At 56.2% G+C, this 18392-nt stretch overlaps 7 protein-coding genes across 7 annotated transcripts; 5 read left to right on the top strand and 2 right to left on the bottom strand.

Annotated features, from left to right (window-relative positions):
• Positions 1-1714: 1714 nt before the first annotated feature.
• Positions 1715-1951, bottom strand: SCHCODRAFT_02518068 (uncharacterized protein; the record flags this gene model as incomplete). Its single annotated transcript, XM_050343388.1, has 1 exon — positions 1715-1951. A coding segment is annotated over one exon (237 nt), but the record flags the coding sequence as incomplete, so codon positions are not given.
• Positions 1952-2194: 243 nt separating this feature from the next.
• Positions 2195-3198, bottom strand: SCHCODRAFT_02555129 (uncharacterized protein). The gene is made up of 2 exons (XM_003026959.2): positions 2973-3198; positions 2195-2907 (listed from the first exon to the last, which is right to left on the bottom strand). The coding sequence occupies exon 2, from the start codon at positions 2902-2904 to the stop codon at positions 2686-2688; it is 219 nt and encodes a 72-aa protein (XP_003027005.1). The 5' UTR covers positions 2905-2907; positions 2973-3198; the 3' UTR covers positions 2195-2685.
• Positions 3199-3913: 715 nt separating this feature from the next.
• Positions 3914-4640, top strand: SCHCODRAFT_02555128 (uncharacterized protein; the record flags this gene model as incomplete). The annotated part of the gene is made up of 1 exon (XM_003026853.3): positions 3914-4640. The coding sequence occupies one exon, from the start codon at positions 3914-3916 to the stop codon at positions 4226-4228; it is 315 nt and encodes a 104-aa protein (XP_003026899.1). The 3' UTR covers positions 4229-4640.
• Positions 4641-4838: 198 nt separating this feature from the next.
• On the top strand, positions 4839-5075 carry SCHCODRAFT_02466062 (uncharacterized protein; the record flags this gene model as incomplete). The annotated part of the gene is made up of 1 exon (XM_050342657.1): positions 4839-5075. A coding segment is annotated over one exon (237 nt), but the record flags the coding sequence as incomplete, so codon positions are not given.
• Positions 5076-15893: 10818 nt separating this feature from the next.
• Positions 15894-16481, top strand: SCHCODRAFT_02458370 (uncharacterized protein; the record flags this gene model as incomplete). Its single annotated transcript, XM_050342590.1, has 2 exons — positions 15894-16139; positions 16200-16481. Coding segments are annotated over 2 exons (528 nt in total), but the record flags the coding sequence as incomplete, so codon positions are not given.
• SCHCODRAFT_02439323 (uncharacterized protein) lies at positions 16464-16987 on the top strand (the record flags this gene model as incomplete). The annotated part of the gene is made up of 3 exons (XM_003026854.1): positions 16464-16496; positions 16547-16756; positions 16820-16987. Coding segments are annotated over 3 exons (411 nt in total), but the record flags the coding sequence as incomplete, so codon positions are not given.
• A 108-nt stretch (positions 16988-17095) lies between these two features.
• On the top strand, positions 17096-18214 carry SCHCODRAFT_02591384 (uncharacterized protein; the record flags this gene model as incomplete). The annotated part of the gene is made up of 1 exon (XM_003026855.1): positions 17096-18214. The coding sequence occupies one exon, from the start codon at positions 17096-17098 to the stop codon at positions 18212-18214; it is 1119 nt and encodes a 372-aa protein (XP_003026901.1).
• Positions 18215-18392: the final 178 nt, after the last annotated feature.

Below are 18392 nucleotides of genomic sequence, written 5' to 3'. Positions count from 1 at the left end.
CATCGGACCCCGAGTCGAAGTGGTACGCGCTGCAAGAGATCGCGCGCCCTCGGTAGGTCTCGGACATGGTTGGGTGAAGCCCACTGACACTTTCACAATCTAGGTATGTGATCAACATCGTGGGGCTCAAGATTCCGACGCATGAGGCGTCGCTATGCCGCGCTGACCGCGATCGGGTGCCGCGGCAGGCGAACGAGGACTTGGTAAGTCTTCGGTGTTCTTATGGTTTCTCCGCTGACCAACTTCCCGCAGGACATGCTGCTTTTGCAGCAGCCGCAACTGCCCGCCGACTACGTCGCGGTCGAGGCAGAGCGGTGCGGCCTTGGCGAGGTCGAGCTGGGCGGGTGCGCGCCCGCGACTCCAGCCCAACGGAGTTATCCAGGGCAGAAGGCGCATCGGCACGACAAGAACAAGGGCGCGACGAAGCGCAAGCGTGCCGCTAAGGTGTGTTCTCGCCTTATTTGGTTATATTGGCGGTTCTACAGCTAACACTTCTTCAGAGGAAGGTCGCTGCTGATTCCGACGACGACGAGGCCGAAGTCGCGGAGCCGGAGCCCGCGCGCAAGCGCACGCGCTCACAGACGAAGGCCGCCGCCTCCACCTCGAAGGGCAAGGGTCGGGCGAAGGCGGGTCCGAGCTCGGCGCGCGGTCGGCGCGGCAGGAAGGCCGCTACGCCTTCGGACGTCGAGGAGGAGGAGGAGGCGGAAGAGCGCTCTCAGCCCGAGTCCGAGGAGCGCGACGTCGTGCCGCCCGTCCGTTTCCGCGTAGACTGGGACCGTCGCCCGCGTGATGCGGACGGTGAGCTCCTGCCCTACGTCGAGACGGAGGACGAGGCTAGCGAGCGACGCCATCGCGAGTTCATCGCGAGGGGGCCGGCGCCCATCTATGGGCTGAATGGTGACCTGATCGGGCTCACCTCGCCGCCCTCCGAGGACGACGCGCAGATGCTCGAGGAGCAGGCTGAGGAGCAGGAGCGCCTCGCCGACGAAGAGGAGCAGATGCTCCGCGTCAAGGAGGAGATCCGCGCCCACAACGAGCAGCGCATGCTCGCGGGATTGGGTGACGACGACGCGCCTGAGTGGCCAACGGCGGGTAGCTCGGGGCTTCAGCCTGGCTGGACCCACCTCCCGGACGCCGAGGACGAAGAGGACGGCAACGCGGGGCACCCGGGCGCCGAGGAGGAGGAAGAGGAGCTTGAGAACGACAACGTCGAGCCCCCTGCTCTGCCCTCTCCCAAGCCCGCAGCACCTTCGCGCTTTCCGACGCCGGAGTGGATGAGGGAGGGACCCTCGGGCAATCGTCCAGCGGAGTTGCTCTGAGCGCTCGGCCGAGGTAAGTCCCGCTTTAGTTCTTTTTGTCGTTTGTGTATCCTTGCTGACCCGCACCATCCCAGCAGCTTCCCTCAGGGAGAAAATGCGGTAGGTAGCTCTGGATTGGCGAGGACAATGCGCGCGACACGCGCTTAGATAGATGGTTTCTTGGGGCTCTGTACATCACACCTTTTCTTGTATTTCTTGTTGTAGGATCCCCGTTTTTAATGTACTTCTTGCTTCTTGGACGATTATGAGCGTGTCCAAGTAACCTCAGAAGTGATAATTTGTGCCGCACACCCTACTTAGAGGTCGGCCAGTTGGGCGCTGCTTGGTGGCGTGCTCGCGTGGTTTGCACGTGACACCGGCCACTGCCGGTTGTGCACCTGTGCAGGTAAACTGTTTTAAAAAGTAGCAGACAAGTGTCTGCCGTACATTTGATAATGTAACGAATGTGTTCTCCGCACAGCCACGGCCGCCCGGAAGCTGCCCGGGACGTCGCCGGGCTGCGCCCAATGCGGCAGGCGACCTCCGGGCTTGCCGCCGCGGGTGATCGCGCCGCACGCGTCGGCCGTCGCGCGTGATGCCGCCGTCGTCGGGGCACCCGCGCGCCGCCCGCCGTTGATGCGCCGCTGGCATGGCTGCACAGCCACGTCAGCGCGTCGCGTCGGCGTCGCGCCGCGTGTCGCCGCCGCCGCAGCGCATCGCGCTCGTAAGTGCAGGTGCAGTACAAAGACAATGTTTATACTCTACATGCACATAATGTATGTATGATGGGTGGAGGATGCGTAAAATAATAACAAAAGCGCGAAAAGCGACGGCGAAAAATTTTCGCCATCGCGACACGCGCTATGCGGCTCGTGCAGGCGCGCGAACGCAAGCGCGCGTTCGAAAATGGATAGGGGAGGGGGCGTTCACGAAGCGCATCGAGCAGCCCAGACAACAGCAATGGGCTGTTCCCCGGGCGATGTGTGCGCTGGGGGCGATGTGGTCCGTGTAACCAGTGGGAGCCGGTCTATGCGAGTGTAATCGCCAAAATGGGGGCGTAGGGATGCGGAGCGGAAACTCTCCTCTTGAGAGTCTCGTCGTCGCAGGCAAACATGGTGGGTGGGGGGTCGGCCGGTTCGCTCACGCGCATTGTCGCGCAACTCCTCGTCGCTGGCGGCTCCGTTCTCGTGAGTGGTCGCGTGATTGAGGAAAGCCACAAATGGGGAGGGCGAAGGCCGGCGCGGACACGGGCGCGTGAGGGAAGCAATGGCGATGGCGTCCTGTAACGCAGTCGCGACCGGACCGTCACGCGCGTGTGACGGGTGGCGCGTCGGTGGGCAGGCGGGTAGTGGCGCGACCGTACACGCCCGAGGATCTTCCCTCCCCTCTACCTAGACCAAGAAGGTCTAGGAGAATGGAACAACGCGTCCCGCGCCGAGTACAGCACCGCGAATTCGCCAGTGCGGTGGATACTCGAACGGGCAGTGCTCAGCACGGGGCGCGCGTCTCGAAGGAGGGGCATGAGGGGATGGTCGGATGGCTTGTTGGGTGGTCTTAAAGAGCCGTCTTTCGCGTTATGCGCGTCGTGGGTGATGCAGCAGTGCATGATCTGTTAGAATAGCGAGAAAAGCTTATTATCAGTACATATCCGGGGCATAGGGCATAGCCGCGCACCTATTTCCGCCTCCTCGTCGCACACGCGATGCGCTGCGCATCGAATATTCCCCAGATACGCTCGCGTAGGGTACTGGACATGCCCGACATGCAGATGGTGGTGTACCAAGGTGATATATCAATCAGGTGGGACAGGGCAATGAGGGCAGCGTAGAGAGCGGTAGAAAGACTTTGAGGCCACCTAGAGCGAGCTAAAAGAGGGGCAGGGGTGAAGGGGCACGAAGGTGTTGGTGGTAGAAGACGAAGAGGCGCGCAGCTAAGCGCCTCGGATGTCCGGTCCGGGTATTCGGCCCGACATCCGCTCGCCGCCATCGTCGTCGTCGATGGCCTCGGAAGGAGGCCGTGGACCATCTAGTACTATGAAAGGCACGAGATCTATTACAAGACATGTACTAGATGCCACGTATGAGGTATGAAGCCGTCACGACAGCTGAACCCCGCTCGAATCGAGGTTGACTATCCTGGCCGTTATGTGCAGAACAATCCATTTCTCAAATCTTGATCTGCACCTACACTCTTTCACGTCGATCTCGGCGACGTCTGCGCGGATGAGCGTCAAATAAACTGCATACGGTAGGGGCGCTTTCAAACTATCTTGGCATGTATAGCACATAATATTTCTGGATCCAGATTGTATACAGATACACGAAGATTGCTTATTCAGACGCATTTTTACAGTAATGCTGCAATTGCCAGGCGATCTATGCATAGAATGCGGTCAAAACTTCTGGTGAATTTTCCTTCACTACTTCTCTTTGATCCACAGAAGGTTCGGAACGATTCGGGCTTGATTCGCGTGCTCCCGAGGGTGTTTTCGACGGCGAGGAGGCCCCTCGGACGCCCGGACCGGCTTCCGCGCGGTCCCAAGACCCATTTCCACCGACCCGAACATCTCGATGGCTTGGGCCGCCGTCTTCCTGCGTCTCTGCGCGTCCACAGCCATGCTGACCTCTGAAACACAGCCCAACACGATGCTTAGCATCTCCCCCGACCTCCCGCGCTCAAATTTCGCGCTTGGACGTGCTCGTTGTTGCGCGCGCGGACCCGCAATCGGCAACGTCGGCTTGCCTCCCACCATCACCATCTTCGCGTCCTCATCCACCGCCTCCATACCCGCTCCGCCTTTCTTCTACCACAGACGTCCCCCGCCTCCTCCTCTCTCGCGCCTTCAACCCAGGACGGCCCTGATCGCCCGCGAGTACGCGCGTCCACCCGTGCGCGCGTTATCTGGCTCCAAATTCGACACGCACCAATAGGGACAGCGCGCGTACCGCCCGCGTCACTGTACACCCCAATCCCCCTTTGATCCCCCCTACCCCGCTAGTCGACGTGCGCAGGAGAAAACATCGGGCAAGGCTATCGACCCCCCTACTCCCCCCCTCGATCACCGACCATAACGAGCGCGTGCAGTAGGCCGGCGTTGCCTCCTACGTGCAGCGCGTACATCTCCCGTTCCTCACCTGCCTGCGGCACGCTCGTTGCGGACCGCTAGTGTGCGCGAGCTGTACCGCAGGTCGCGCCGGCAACATACACGCCACCCAGACAATGGCCTATCGCCATTGTCTGGGATCTTCTACGCTTCCCGCGCATGCCCTTCCCCTCCCCTGCCCACTTCCAAACGTGCGCTTGCATCCGCGCGCTTGCGCGGGCAGCACAGCACGTGTCGCGACGGCGAAAAATTTTCGCCAGCGCTTTTTGCGCTTTGTTCTTCATTTCGCGCATCCCCCATGTATTCTACGTACTTCATATATGATTGACTTATATACACTTATATTTCTACTATACCTGCACTTACGAGCGCGATGCGCTGCGGCGGCGGCGACACGCGGCGCGACGCCGACGCGACGCGCTGACGTGGCTGTGCAGCCATGCCAGCGGCGCATCAACGGCGGGCGGCGCGCGGGTGCCCCGACGACGGCGGCATCACGCGCGACGGCCGACGCGTGCGGCGCGATCACCCGCGGCGGCAAGCCCGGAGGTCGCCTGCCGCATTGGGCGCAGCCCGGCGACGTCCCGGGCAGCTTCCGGGCGGCCGTGGCTGTGCGGAGAACACATTCGTTACATTATCAAATGTACGGCAGACACTTGTCTGCTACTTTTTAAAACAGTTTACCTGCACAGCTGCCAGGTCCGCGAGCCCATCAGGACTCACTTGGGCGACTTCGTCCTCGTCCGGCTCGTCAGAAGCCATGAGTTTCTCGAGCTCGTCCGGAGACAAGTCGATTAATGAGTGGATTTCATCGGGCAAGGTTATAGAGGCCCGAGAACGGTAGGGCAACACTCTAAATGCTCCGACTTTATTTTGGAAGACGGTTCCGTCTAGTTCAGCCACAATATAAGAGCCTCCGAGCGTCCGCCGTATGACCACCATGGGCCCGTGGTAACGCGGTAGCATCTTGTCACTGTGTGATTTCTCTATGCGAGTATTCCGGACTAGCACCAAGCTGCCTGGTTTAAAGTCGAGCAACTTAATAACATGTCCGTATTCGCGTTCATAGCGGTGAAGGCGCTCGAGCTTTTCCTTCTGTATTCGAGAGCGGACAAGGCCTACTTCCGCATGATGTTTCGCTAAGGCTCGGGCCCGGTACCCAATCAACTCCTCGCGCGTAAGTGTGCGCAGGGGATAGTCAATGAGCCAAGTCGCTTCAGCAATGTCAAATGGCAGGAGCGGATGTGCTCCTGTAACCAAGAAATATGGCGATACGCCGAGCCGCTTCCTTAAAGTTACGCGGTCGGCCCACCACACAAAGTGCAGGTGGTTATACCATTTATTCAGCTGCGGTCCGCAGGCTTTCGCTAGCGACTGCCGGATGTCCCAATGTACTTGTTCAACTTTTCCATTGGCTTGAGAGTTATAGGCCGATATGCGGACATGGCGGACACCATACTCTTTAGAAATCCAGCGCATAGCGGACTTCATAAGGGATGCATTATCGGTCACGATTTCCTCGGGACAACCCCAGCGACAGAGTATTTCCTCGAGTATGAATTTAGCTATAGTGACCGCGTTCTCAATGCGGAGCGCACGGCCTTCCAGCCAATTAGAGAGACTGTCCCTTGCGTGGACAATGTATTTGAAGCCTCTCGATGCGGGCGTCATATGCATGGTGTCTATGTGGACGACCTGGAATAAAGACGGCGTGAAAGTTACCACCGGCGGTATGCGCGCCAATGCTTTCAAGCGTTCTTGACACGGGTGGCACGTCTGTATGAACCACTCCACGTCTTCGTTCAGTCCAGGCCAATAGAACCGTACTGACAGTAGTTGTTGTGTCGCGTACACTCCTCGATGGCCTAAGCTATCATGCGCTTGTTGCAGCATTTCGATGCGCTTATTTTGTGGCACATAGAGTTGTGGTAGCTCATCTCGTTCGACGCGATAGAGTTTCCCACCGGATACGACATAATTCCTTCGCAGCCGCTCGGCTATCGGAGCCGCGAGGTCAAAGGCGGCCTTGTTTGTGGCAAAGTCCGGGTTTTCCACCCATCTGAGCCAGGTCTCAAGGTCCTGATCAAGGAGTCGGTGTTTATTCTTCCGCGACACGGTAGGATACTCCACAAGCTGCTCATATATGGAGAGGGGGTCGGGCGTATGGATCGTCATGCAATAATAATCGCTAGACTCTCCGAACCCGGCGTCCTTCAGTTGCGCAGAGCGTATGCGATTAAATTCCGCTGTTTCCAGCTTAGCACGCTCTAGCTCGACGTCGAAGTCCCCCACACCATGAGCTATTCCCGCCGGTAGTGTTCTTTCGACCGCCCAAGTGGGCAGAGGGTGAGGCAATCCCTCGGGGATTGACTCAGAAGAAATTAGCGTCTGGACTTGGGTTGGCTCGTCGCGTCGCCTGAGTCCGTCGGCCATTTCCGAAAGGACCAACTCGGCGACTGCCGACGCGTCCGTTGGCTTTAAGTGGTGGTATTTTTCCAGTTCCTGCACCAGATGTTCCTTGCCTGTGGCCTCGGTACACTCGGATCCCGGAGGTCGAGCGACGGAGACTGGACCGCTTTGTAGGTACAGTACGTGGGGTAGCGTCGCGGTGGCACGGTCGGCCTTAGGTACGAAGTCGCCGGCAGCTAAATACTGCTCGACATCCCCTTCCATTCCTGGCCACCACATGCGACTAGAAATGAGGGCGAGTAATTCCTCGGCTTCCCCATTAATGCTAACCTCACGCGCGGCGTTCATAATGAACCACCGGTCGCGCGGCCATATGAGTAGAGCGGTGCGACCACCCTGTAGTATCTTGTAGATTCGGCCGGTCTTTGTCATGCGATACTCAGTAGCGAGCTTGCACAACTGTTCCCAGCGTTCCTCGGTGATATCCACCGGGTTCCAGTTGAAGTAATCGCGTAGGTCCCATAGTAGATCATCGAGCTCAAGATATTCTTTCGAACGCGGGAACTCGCGATATTTCGCTAGAGTCTCCTCGTCGTTCAGGTTCAGGATCGGGTCCGGTAGGCGGATAGGACCTTTCCGTCTAGAGGGCTCAGCCTGGTTAAATACGAACAGACCGGGCGCGCTCTGAGTGATTTTAGGATTAAGCCATTCGTCCTTGAATTGGGTAAAAGCCTCCTTAACTCGACGAGCCTTCGCAAAGACCTTGTCTCAATCTAGCTCGTCAAGTTCGGTATGGAGGTAGCCTCCGGAGCCGTAGCAGGAAATCCGAGGCAAATGCCCATGGCTGCAGCCACTGAGGCCAAATGCATTTGGCATGGCTCTAGCCACTGGTGGCTGCTGCCACTGGCAAATGCATGGCTCCCAATTGCTATATTTGGTAATTTGCAACCTAATTAGGCATTGTCTGAGTCATCACTGACAGATTTGTCAGCAGATGCCATCAGAAACTGCTTAAAAATGTTGCAAATCAAGAGCAGATATAGCAGGGTTTGAACTCCAGACCTTGTGCAGTCAGATTGGTGCTCTAACCAGCTAAGCCATTGGATCTTGTTTAGCTAGCAGATATGTTGCACTATATCACCCTCCCTTACCCAACCTTTCTAACCTCCCTAACCCTTCCTAACCCTCCCTACTCTGAATGAGCCTTATTGGCAAACCCTAACCTCTAACCAACGAGACAACGAGACAGATATGACGTCCCTGGCCCTAACCCAAACTTCTAACCCAAAATCCTAACCCTGAACCCTAACCAAACCCTAACCTCCTAACCTCCCTAACCTTCCTAACCCTCCTAACCTCAAACCCTAACCTCTAACCAACCCAAACCAACCCCTAACCCTCCTAACCTACCCTTCTTCAACTTGAAATTTCTGATCAAAGTCCGAGATTTTGTGTTTTTGCAGTGGCACCAGCCACCAGTGGCTAGAGCCATGCCAAATGCATTTGGCTTCAGTGGCTGCAGCCATGGCACTTGTGTATTACCTCCTTCTACTGGTGGCCTCCGCGTGTATCGATTTTATCTCGGAAGTCTTCGATAGGCAAGGTGTCGTCAGGTAGACCATCCTTGACCTCGAATCCATCCAAGCCTTGTGGCTCGTCTTCCTCCTCGTCCGCCGGATCTCGCACTGGATCTCCTTGTTGCCACGGTCGCCGCGATAGTGCGTCCGCGATCGCATGGGATTTTCCAGGTACATGGCGAAGCGTGAAGTGGAAGAACAAGACTTGCTCGATCCACCGGTTGACGTTGGCGTTGGGGCCGCAGCCTGGATTACTGAGCATGCCCTTGAGGAACTTAGCATCAGTCTCCACAACCAGTTTCCGGCACCCGACAAGCCAATGATAAGCGCTCTGCAAGGCCTTCATGACGCCAAACAGTTCACGCTTAGGTTGAGAGAACCTAGCCTCTCGCTCTGTCAAGAGCATTGATCCGAAGCGACAGTAGTAGAACTCCTTTACATCACTCGGATTTATTTGTAGGATGAACCACCCAACCGCTATATAAGATGTGTCAACGCCGAGGACAGTGTCCCAGTCGGTCTTATAACTGACGGGCTTCAGCGGCGGACTCTTTAATAGAGCGGTTTTTAGTTTGTTTTGCGCGTAGCTCTGAGGTAGCTCCCACACAAAGGGTACGCCATTACGCGTGAGCATCACCAAAGGATCTGCCTTGACGGCGTAGTCCTTTATGAACATTCGGAAAACGCCGGTGAGGCCGAGGAACTGCCGGACTTCAGAGACGTCGTGGCAAGGGCCCCAGCGCTCAATGACGCCTACGCGGTCTTCTTCCGGTCGTCGGCCATCGTATGTACACAGATGTCCGACGACTAGTATTTGAAGGGCTATCAAGAGCGACTTAAGACCCGAAAAGGTGCCGCCTGAATATCCCATATGTTGTAGCACTCTGTTGACGTTGAGCAAGTGCTCCCAAACAAAGCGTCGGATGCCTGGATTTTCCGGGATAGTCTCAAAAGACCCGTCCGGAAGTTCATAGCGGGTTTCCGGTCCTCGTATCGGTACATCATCGATATAAGGAATCGTTATGTCCGGTATAAGGGGCCGTAGAATAGTTGTGACATCGTCGTGGAATATAGGGACCGCATTAGTCCATCCCATTGGCAATGTACGAAGTCTAAACGCTCCGAAGGGCGTCTGAAAGGTAGTCAAGTCGCGAGAGGACTCGGCAAGTAGCCGCTCGTCGTAACCGACATATAAATCGAGTATACCGCCACAGGCGCGACCAGCGAACCAATTGGCTAAGTCATCGGTCGCCGGGGGTACACCAGAGTGCGCGATGGTAACCGCATTTAAGGGCTCAAGGCTATGAACAAGTCGGAGGCTCTTGCCATCCTTCTTAACCACGCAGAACCACTTCGAGCGGTAGGAAGAATTAGAGGGCTCGTACACGCCAGCCTTAATCTTCTTGAGAATAATCGCACAGATTTCCTCGTACAATCCAGGCGGAATGGGGATATTGCGCTCTACCCAAGGCTTATGCGGTACGACCGGTATTGAGACAGGAGGGAAGAAGTCCTCACGGAAGCTTCCCCGCTGCTCATCGTTCCAAGCAAAGGTCTTGTTGTGGGCGCAATACATCCAATCCCTTAGTTTACATTCTTCTGGCGAAAGCAGGTCGCCGTGAAGTTTATGTACCTGTTCCCGACGCTCAGCGGTATATCTTCCGGTGGGCGTGAACTCGGGTGGATTGGTAGGCAGTTGTGGCATATCCTTCTCAGGATCGCCGAGGATGTGGCGCTCGATGCGGAATTCCTCCGGTACAGTGCCGTATACAGGCCGCACCTTGAGGGCCACTGGTTTATATTTCCTTCCAGCGAGGACGGCTGCGTCTACGTCCGGTCGCTGGGGAAGTGCATCCACTGCTCGCTGAATCACCGTATCTACAGTGCAGGGCACACTGGATGGTTGGTTCGGACATCCCTCTCGGCCATCGACAGTTCGCGAAGTAAAGGTACTCGCTGATTCCGCCTCCGGTCCGTGAAAGAAGTTGTATAAGATAGTCTTGTCCTTCTCGCCCTTGATTTGGTCCGCGTTCAGAGACGCTTGCAAAAAGGCAGATTGAAGGTTGACTTGTGTGAAGGTCGTCGACGCTTGCGGTCGCATGACGCTACGGATTATGATTTCTTGTTTCTCATCCATCTCGATTTGTAGAGCCGCTTCTCCCTGATCCTCGAGAGAAGAGATCAGTTCGCAGAAGCGTCCGGAAAACCCGGATGAGCGCGGACGTGCTCAGGAATTACGCCTCGGGCGTATGTGTGCATAGTAACCTTATTGCCAGTGTTAGGGCAAGTAATGGTCACTTCCTGGTTGCCGTCGCGGTCATTGGTATATACGGACTCGCACAGAGTATCAAAAGGTCTCCCTAATAAGACTCGGAAGGCGCCGGTGTCCGATATGTGGCACTGCAAGTACACCGTGATCCCAGCGAAGTCAAAGGGAATATTCCTCGCTAGGCCCAAGGTCGAGTTGACCTGGTTATTGGCGCTTTGCATGCGTATGGTAACAGTCGGGTCGTAGGAAGCGCCGCGGTCTCGCGCGCAATCCTTAGACATGGATACGATTTGTGAACCGCTATCCAAGATGCTTTCGTCCGGACCATTGTTGTTAATATTCGGCCAGACGGTACGCAGTGTCGCCGAAGGTTCGCCCGCGAAGATAACATCGGAGCGACCGCGTTCAGGCAGGCTCTGGTATACCTCGAGTCGGGCGTCAATCTGCACATAGGACCCGATGGGTACCTTAGTGTGGGCGCACGACGGGAGCTCGACCGTCGTGGTAATGACCTCGTTCTCGAGTGCGGCCCAATTCACCTGAACTGGATCGTCGGACTCGCTACCTCGGCCGAGATTGGGGCGCTGCCCTTGGGCATAACCCAATTCTTTGCGTTGGTACGCTTCAGTGAGTAAGGCCACACGCAGGACCTTGCCAAAATTGTCGTCGATCTCGCGCTTCCTAGTCAACAATTTCCTTAGAAGGTCTTGTAGAGTAGGACTGACTCCCAGAAATTCGCGTAGCGTAATTCCGGTCATCGGGCACTTGGTCGACAGTAGTTTCTCTAAGACATCTTCCGAGTCTACAGAGGTTTGTATAGGAGCTTGGACCTTTGCCGCGGGCTTCGCGCGACTTGCTTCACCGGGCGCTGCGCCGGGCTTAACAGGTAACGCAGAAGGGCGTTGGTCAATGGGTATAAATCGCGTCTCGGGCACAGAGCGATAGGGATGAGCAGGACCGGCCTGCGGTACAGGGCCGGGCTGCGAATTCGTAGTCTTAGCATTGGGCGCCTTAGCAGGCGTTGCATACACGGACTTGTTTGGATTTTGTGGCAACGAACTAGCTGCTGGTTTTAACTGGCTCTCATCACGCCCCCAGCGTTTATCAAGGTATTGGGCGTGAATCCCTGAACCCATCAAAAACCCTGGGACGACCCCTCCTGGACCGACGGTGGCTGAGCCATCTCGCCGACAGGCGGGTTGTTGTAATGAGCGATCTGCTCCGGGGAGAGCTGCTCGGTGAACTCGTCCCAACCGGGAGGAACGTCCAAGCCTGAGTCCAGTATGACACTCGGCTGTTGCTGCGGGATGCCCCACATGCCTGAGTTGGTGTATTGACCAATGTAGTTCATGAAAGGAGCGACCACATATTGGTTAACAGCCGCTTTCATTTGCTGCCACTTAGTACGCATCGGCAGGTCAAGCGGACCATTGCGACGCGGTATAATTTCGCCTGTCTTAGTGCGGAAGCCTCCAGCGTTATCGGGTACGATCTCGCCGGACTTAATCGCATTCTGACAATCAGGGCAATTGTTCATGAAGTGGCCGACCTCGCCACACCAGTTGCAAGTATATTGAGGTCGAGGGGGACCGCGCTGTCCACCACCATAATTATTTTGGGGTCGGTTGAACGATCCAGGGTAGTTGGGCCGGAACCCACCGCCTTGCGGGGCGGCGCTGTTCGTGTTGAGCGACAGCTGGTTGGTGAGGCGCTGAGTCGTCTCTTGGATCATCGCGAAGTTCTGATCGGACTTGGTACGTCCTTGCGCGAGCTCGGTATGAACTTCGGACTGTAGACTACGTATAGCGGTCTTAGTTTCCCTTTCGCCTTGGCTAGCGCGCTCAGCAAATTCGTGGAAATCCTGCTCGAGTTTAACTAAGCGAGATTCACTGTCGCCCGAGTAGGATACTGCGTGCGAAGCGGAGGCCGCGGAGGTCTGGATAGACGCGACGGGATAAGCGTCGCCAATGGCGTTCTGAGCTGCAGTAAAACCGCGGCGCCAGACTTCGCGCATGGTGGCAACAATATCCTCCCATCGGTAACCTCCTTCGACGATGGATGTGTTGGTTGGCCGCTCCGGGGGAACCGCACCTTCCTTGCCGGGTACCTCAAGAGTGCTCGACTTGCCGACCAACATCATATCGAGGGTCGCAAGGAACTGAGGCGTGCAGACAGAGGCGAGGCGCGAGCAAACTTCAAAATTCGAAATCTTGTAGTTGCTACGGCTGAGTTTGAGAATACACGGAGCGAAGCGACGAAGGAACACGTTTCCACGAGTCCCATCCTGCTCGCCAAGTCCGCGGAACTCGCTACAGATTTGGCTGAGCTCTGCAAGCGTTCCGGACTGCTGACCCGATATTTCAGGGTACTGTTCCAGGATCGCCTTAACAAAGTCCTCCCATGGTTTGTTTTTGAATGCGAGCGCCAGCTCCTCCCACAAGATGCGTGTAGCAGTCTTTTTAGCGTGGAGAGGCGCCTTAGCGATTTTGTCCGCATCGGACGTGATCCCGTGATCTTTGAGGTATGTATCAAGATCTCGTAGGAACAAAGGCAAGCCACTCATATCATCCTCGTCGAAGCGAGGGGCGTCAGACGCCGTATGAGAGTAGCGAGCGGTAGACATTGGTTTGGGAATAGAAGTAGAAGCCGAAGTCGGAATAGAAGGAACGGGACGGGATATACGAGTCGGATTCGGAGTCGGAATGATTCTGGAAGCTGGAGTCGGAGTCGGTTCTTCGGTCGAGGCTGGTTCGGTACGGTCGCGAGTCGGAAATAATTCAGAGAGAGACGGAGTCGAATCGTCGGACAGAGAGCTCAAGGGGGATGAAGCGCGTGGACCCTGTGTCGCGGCCGGTTCGGGCTCGATGGAAAGACGAGAGAACGAAGCAGAGAGGTCGTTGGCGACCGAGAGAGAAGTAGGAGAAGGAGTGTTCGGTTCTGTGTCCTCCGGGAAAGCACCTGGTAAGGTGTCGTCCGCTTTGGATGTTTCTACCGGACGTTGGGTAACGGATTTCCGGGGTGATGCTGATCGCGATGTGCGACTGGCTTGTTCCGCTAGACGCGCTCGCTCTTTGGCCTTTCTCTTGGATCGCTCGGATGTAGAGCTATCCCAGTCCGGTCTTAGAGCCGAGAGGCTGGATTTTTGTCCAGGAGCCGTCGTGACGGTACCCGAAAACACAAGTAGAATTGGAGAGGGCCTTAATATGACTCTCGAAGTTCGCTCAGCAGCTAGTAATTTGCTGGCTAACACAGAAATATCCCCTCGCGGTGGGCTCCAGATGATGGGATCGTACGCTCACGAAAGACGCGAAGTACAGTCTAGCTAGACGATCCACACAACCAAACACCAACAACCACGATAGCAATGAACACGCTAGACTGGAGGCGCTACGAGAGCGGGCGAGTCCGAGTATTTATATTACTAGGGGATAGATTGTGTTGTTTATGCCAGTTCCAGACGAGCTGGACTGAAGCGAGAAGTCGAGTGGGGCAATCGGACGTCTCGGCGTTCTTACGAGCGCTTTCGGGTTTGATTGAAGTTCACAAGGCGGTTTAATGCGCTCGGAAGTTCAGGCTTTTATGATGTGTAAAGTGCGGGTTAACGCGGTTGCGTTTATTTGGTGTGGTGTGTAGGTACTAGGGCTTCTCTGCGCGGGGCGGGAAAAGTCCCCGAATCGTATGTAGGTCTCGGTATATAACTTGAACGCGTCGTCTCGGCCGTCCAGACCGCGCGGTAACACACAATGCCTATCTCTGAGTCAAAATCCAACTATAACGCCTATCCGCGCGTTCTCCTGTCCGAATAATCGCGCAATGACTGCGGTTCCTGGTGGTAGAGCGGTTGACTGGTCGGGTATCCTCCTGCGCCGCGATGCCGGGCGCGATTCCACACTTGTTGATGTTTACCAAGGCAAGGCCGGCCTGGTTTCCACCCGTTCCCTTGTGCGCGACGCGGCTCAGAGGCCTGCGCGGCGGGGAGCGTACAGCCTAGACTGTCGATACGCGGGGAGTGAAGCCCTTGCCGGGGCGGACAGCGCTTGGCAGCGCCGACGCTCGGTTCGGAGTTCAACTCGGCGATGTCCGAGATCACGAGCTCGGACCCGAAGTTCCGGTCTCGGACCCGAAGTCACGTGTAGTCACGTTGATGGTTCGAGTTCCGCTTGCGCGGTGCTCTGCGTGTCTCCGCATGACGGCGAGCAGCAGGAAGGCTTGTCCGAGCCCCAACAATAATCTAGATTCTCTTGACACAGCAGGGCAAGAGGACTGAAGGCTTGAGGCGCATATAGCGCGGCTACTTGATTAAGTAGGGCCCGCCAAAGGACTCGCAGGATGTCATCGACAACGCGCAGACTCGTGATCAGGCGCCGAAGAGCTCGCTGCTATCCTTGGTCAGTCATTGCAGACGGATAATGCTGCGGACTAGTTGTATTGAAGGTTAGGAAGCGTGGCGCTCCTGGTTTTCTATGTCATAAAATACCCCCGACGCGCCCGTTGTACAGTCGCGACGTCGGTGCAGTATATACGGATCCGCCCATACAATCTAGACCAAGTCGACTATATATCGCTTGTTTATGTATGTTTTTCCGCGTTTTTCAGCCGCAGGGCGTATCAGGCTGTGCCCAGAAAATTGTATATATAGACTATGTATAATCCAATCGAACGGAAGGAACTACGCTCTAAGCCCAATACACCCTTCGAGAGCTGTCCACAGAGGATTGACGCCACAAAGACTTTGGCCGAGGCGTTGTTCCCAATCAGGCAGGAAGTTCCGTCCGGACGATTTGCGTCTTGACGCAGCATTCTGTCCGAAGGTATTGGTCATCGCACCTGTCTTTGACACTGACGACTTTGGCAACAAAAACACTACTTCGTCTATTGCTGCTCTTCTCTGCTGGATGGATAGTATCATCACCAGGACCTGTCCCAATCCCAACTGCCCGAAAGGGATCTTCCCAACCGTGCGCGGCTTGAATTCGCACCTCCGCACTGCAAAGTCCTGTAAAGGCTTTCGCGCTGGAAAAGGAAGAGTTCCTGCTCCACCCGAGTTCGCCTCTGTAGCTGCCTCCGCATCTCTTGAAGATCCCAGTTCTGTGGCTGAGGATCTGGCGGCGCAAGAGGACGCCGAGCTATTCTATTTTGTCCCGGAACCACAACCTGAAGTTGGGGAGGAGGGACCCGGTCCATCCACCCGTGCTTCACGCGCTTCTCGGAATGCACAGGCTGCTGAGCACAGGGTGCTTGATGACTACGATGACTCGCGCGTTATCGATGTGAATGAGGCTGCTGGACGTGCTATCCGAGTCGATCCCACGATGCGGGAACTGTGGGAGAGGATGTTTGGGGAGAAGGAGACGCAAGACATGAGTACGGAGAGCACGCGCTACCTACCCTTTGCTTCCGAGCTGGATTGGCGTATTGCATTATGGGCCGTGAAGGAAGATGTTTCGCAGGGTGCTTTCAATCGTCTTCTTGCGATACCAGGGGTATGTGACAGCTTATCTCCTCGGCCTCCCGTTCAATCAATTTCCTTACTTCATTGTCAGGTCTACGAGCGACTGGGTCTGTCGTTCAAGAATACCTACCACATGCACAAGACCATCGATAAACTCGATAAGCGCGCTGGAGAATGGCATACCGAGCGCATGCGTTACCCTGATACACCGGATGAAGAACATGTGCTGTATTTTCGCGAGCCACTCGAGGCGATCCGGAGTCTCTGGGGCGACCCCACCCTTGCTCAACATCTTGTCTACCGACCATCGCAGGTCTTCGCAGATGCGACTCGCGCTGACCGGGTCTACTCTGAGATGTGGACTGGCAAGTGGTGGACCACTGTGCAGGTCAGTCACGTTCCCGCTTTCTGGCTTCCATTTAACTGAGTAAGCAACAGAACAAACTTCCCGCAGGCGCTACGCTGGCGTCGCTGATCATCGCATCGGACAAGACTCAGCTCACGAATTTCTCGGGTGGAAAATCAGCGTATCCTGTGTACCTCACTCTTGGCAACCTTCCTAAGGCGATTCGACGGAAGCCGAGCATGCACGCGTGTGTACTCATCGCCTATCTTCCCGTCTCCAAGGTTTCGAAAGGTTCCTTGACCGTGCTGGAGGCAAGGAACCGCCAGGCGCGTCTCTTCCATGAGGCTATGCGCCACATCTTCGAGCCTCTCATCGACGCTGGGCTCTCTGGCATCGAGATGGTCGGGGGAGATGGCTATGTTCGCCGAGTGCATCCCGTGCTTGCAGCGTACGTGGCAGACTATCCCGAACAGTGTCTTGTCACCTGCTCGAAGAACGGGACATGTCCGAAATGCCAGTGTCCTGCCGACAAGCTCGAGGATCCGGTTCCAGCGGAGCCTCGCTCTGCCGACTGGACTCGCGGTATTATGGAGTTGGCCAAGCCAGGAGCTCGAACGGCAGCCCAGTACTCTGCGCGCTGTATGGAGTCCGACGTCCTGGGCGGTGTGTACGAGCCCTTTTGGGAAAAGCTACCATTCACCGACATTCACCTCGCTATCACTCCCGACATCCTCCACCAGCTCTATCAGGGTGTCTTCAAACACCTTGTCTCGTGGTGTCGTCTCTGCGTCTCGCCAGAGGAGCTTGACCGGCGTATTCGCACCCTCCCGCCTGCGTTTGGAGTTCACCACTTCGACAATGGGTTCTCCGCGCTGTCGCAAGTCACGGGGAAGGTCCGTAAACACATGGCGAAAATCCTGCTCGGTTGCTTGGTCGGGCTGATGCCTCGTGCGGGGATCCTCGCCTGCAAGGCCATCCTGGACTTCATCTACTACGCCCAGTACACCACCCACGACGATGTCTCCCTCTCGCAGATGCACGATGCCCTGGAGATCTGGCAACAGAACTCCCACCACTTCATCACGACAAAGTGCCGCGAGGACCTGAATATCCCTAAATTCCATTCATTACTTCACTACGTCGACTCTATTCGCCTCCTCGGAACTACAGACAACTTCAACACCGAGCTATTCGAGCGCCTGCACATCGAGTTCGCCAAGCGCGGGTGGCGCGCGTCGAACAAGCGTGACGCGATGCCGCAAATGATCAACTGGCTCGATAGGCAGGAACGGATGCTCGGCTGGGAGCGATACCTGGCCGCAGTGACTCCGAAGGAGGACAATGGAAGGGACGATGATACTGTACGTCCTACTGTGCCCACCAATCCCCTCGAGCCAGGAATCTCCATCGCAAAGCACCCGACAAAGGCGGCGCAGCGAGTCTCCGATATTACTCACCTCCACCATGCTCCCGGCTTCGAGGGTTCCCTCAAAGAATACCTCGGGGCCATTATGCGACCCAATCCGTCCCCCCCTATGCGCTCTCGCAAGCATCCTCTGCCATTCGAGCGGCTGGATGTTTTTCATCAATTTCAGTTTCACCCCCTCAGTGTAGATGACGAAGACGACGAGGACGAGACAGTCAAAGCCTCCCCTGATGGTAATAGGTTCGACACCGTCCTTGTACTTACTGGAGATGACAGCGAGTCTACCCAGGTCCAGGGTACGCGTCTATGCGAATTTCCTCCATCTTATCACTGAGCATCTTTGAATCTAGGGACGCGTGTTGGACGACTGCGCGTCATATTCCGCCTTCCTCGAGTGCTGGAGTTCTTCCACGCTCAGAAGGAGTCGCCGTCGTACTGGCCAAAGTACCCGCTGGCTTATATCGAGTGGTCTACCCCATTTCGACAGAGCCCTGCCGGCGCGCATGGCTTTT

Source organism: Schizophyllum commune (genome assembly GCF_000143185.2).
Source record: "Schizophyllum commune H4-8 unplaced genomic scaffold SCHCOscaffold_13, whole genome shotgun sequence".
In the NCBI taxonomy this organism is placed as follows: Eukaryota; Fungi; Basidiomycota; class Agaricomycetes; order Agaricales; family Schizophyllaceae; genus Schizophyllum; species Schizophyllum commune.
This window is presented reverse-complemented; position numbering and strand designations above follow the sequence as displayed.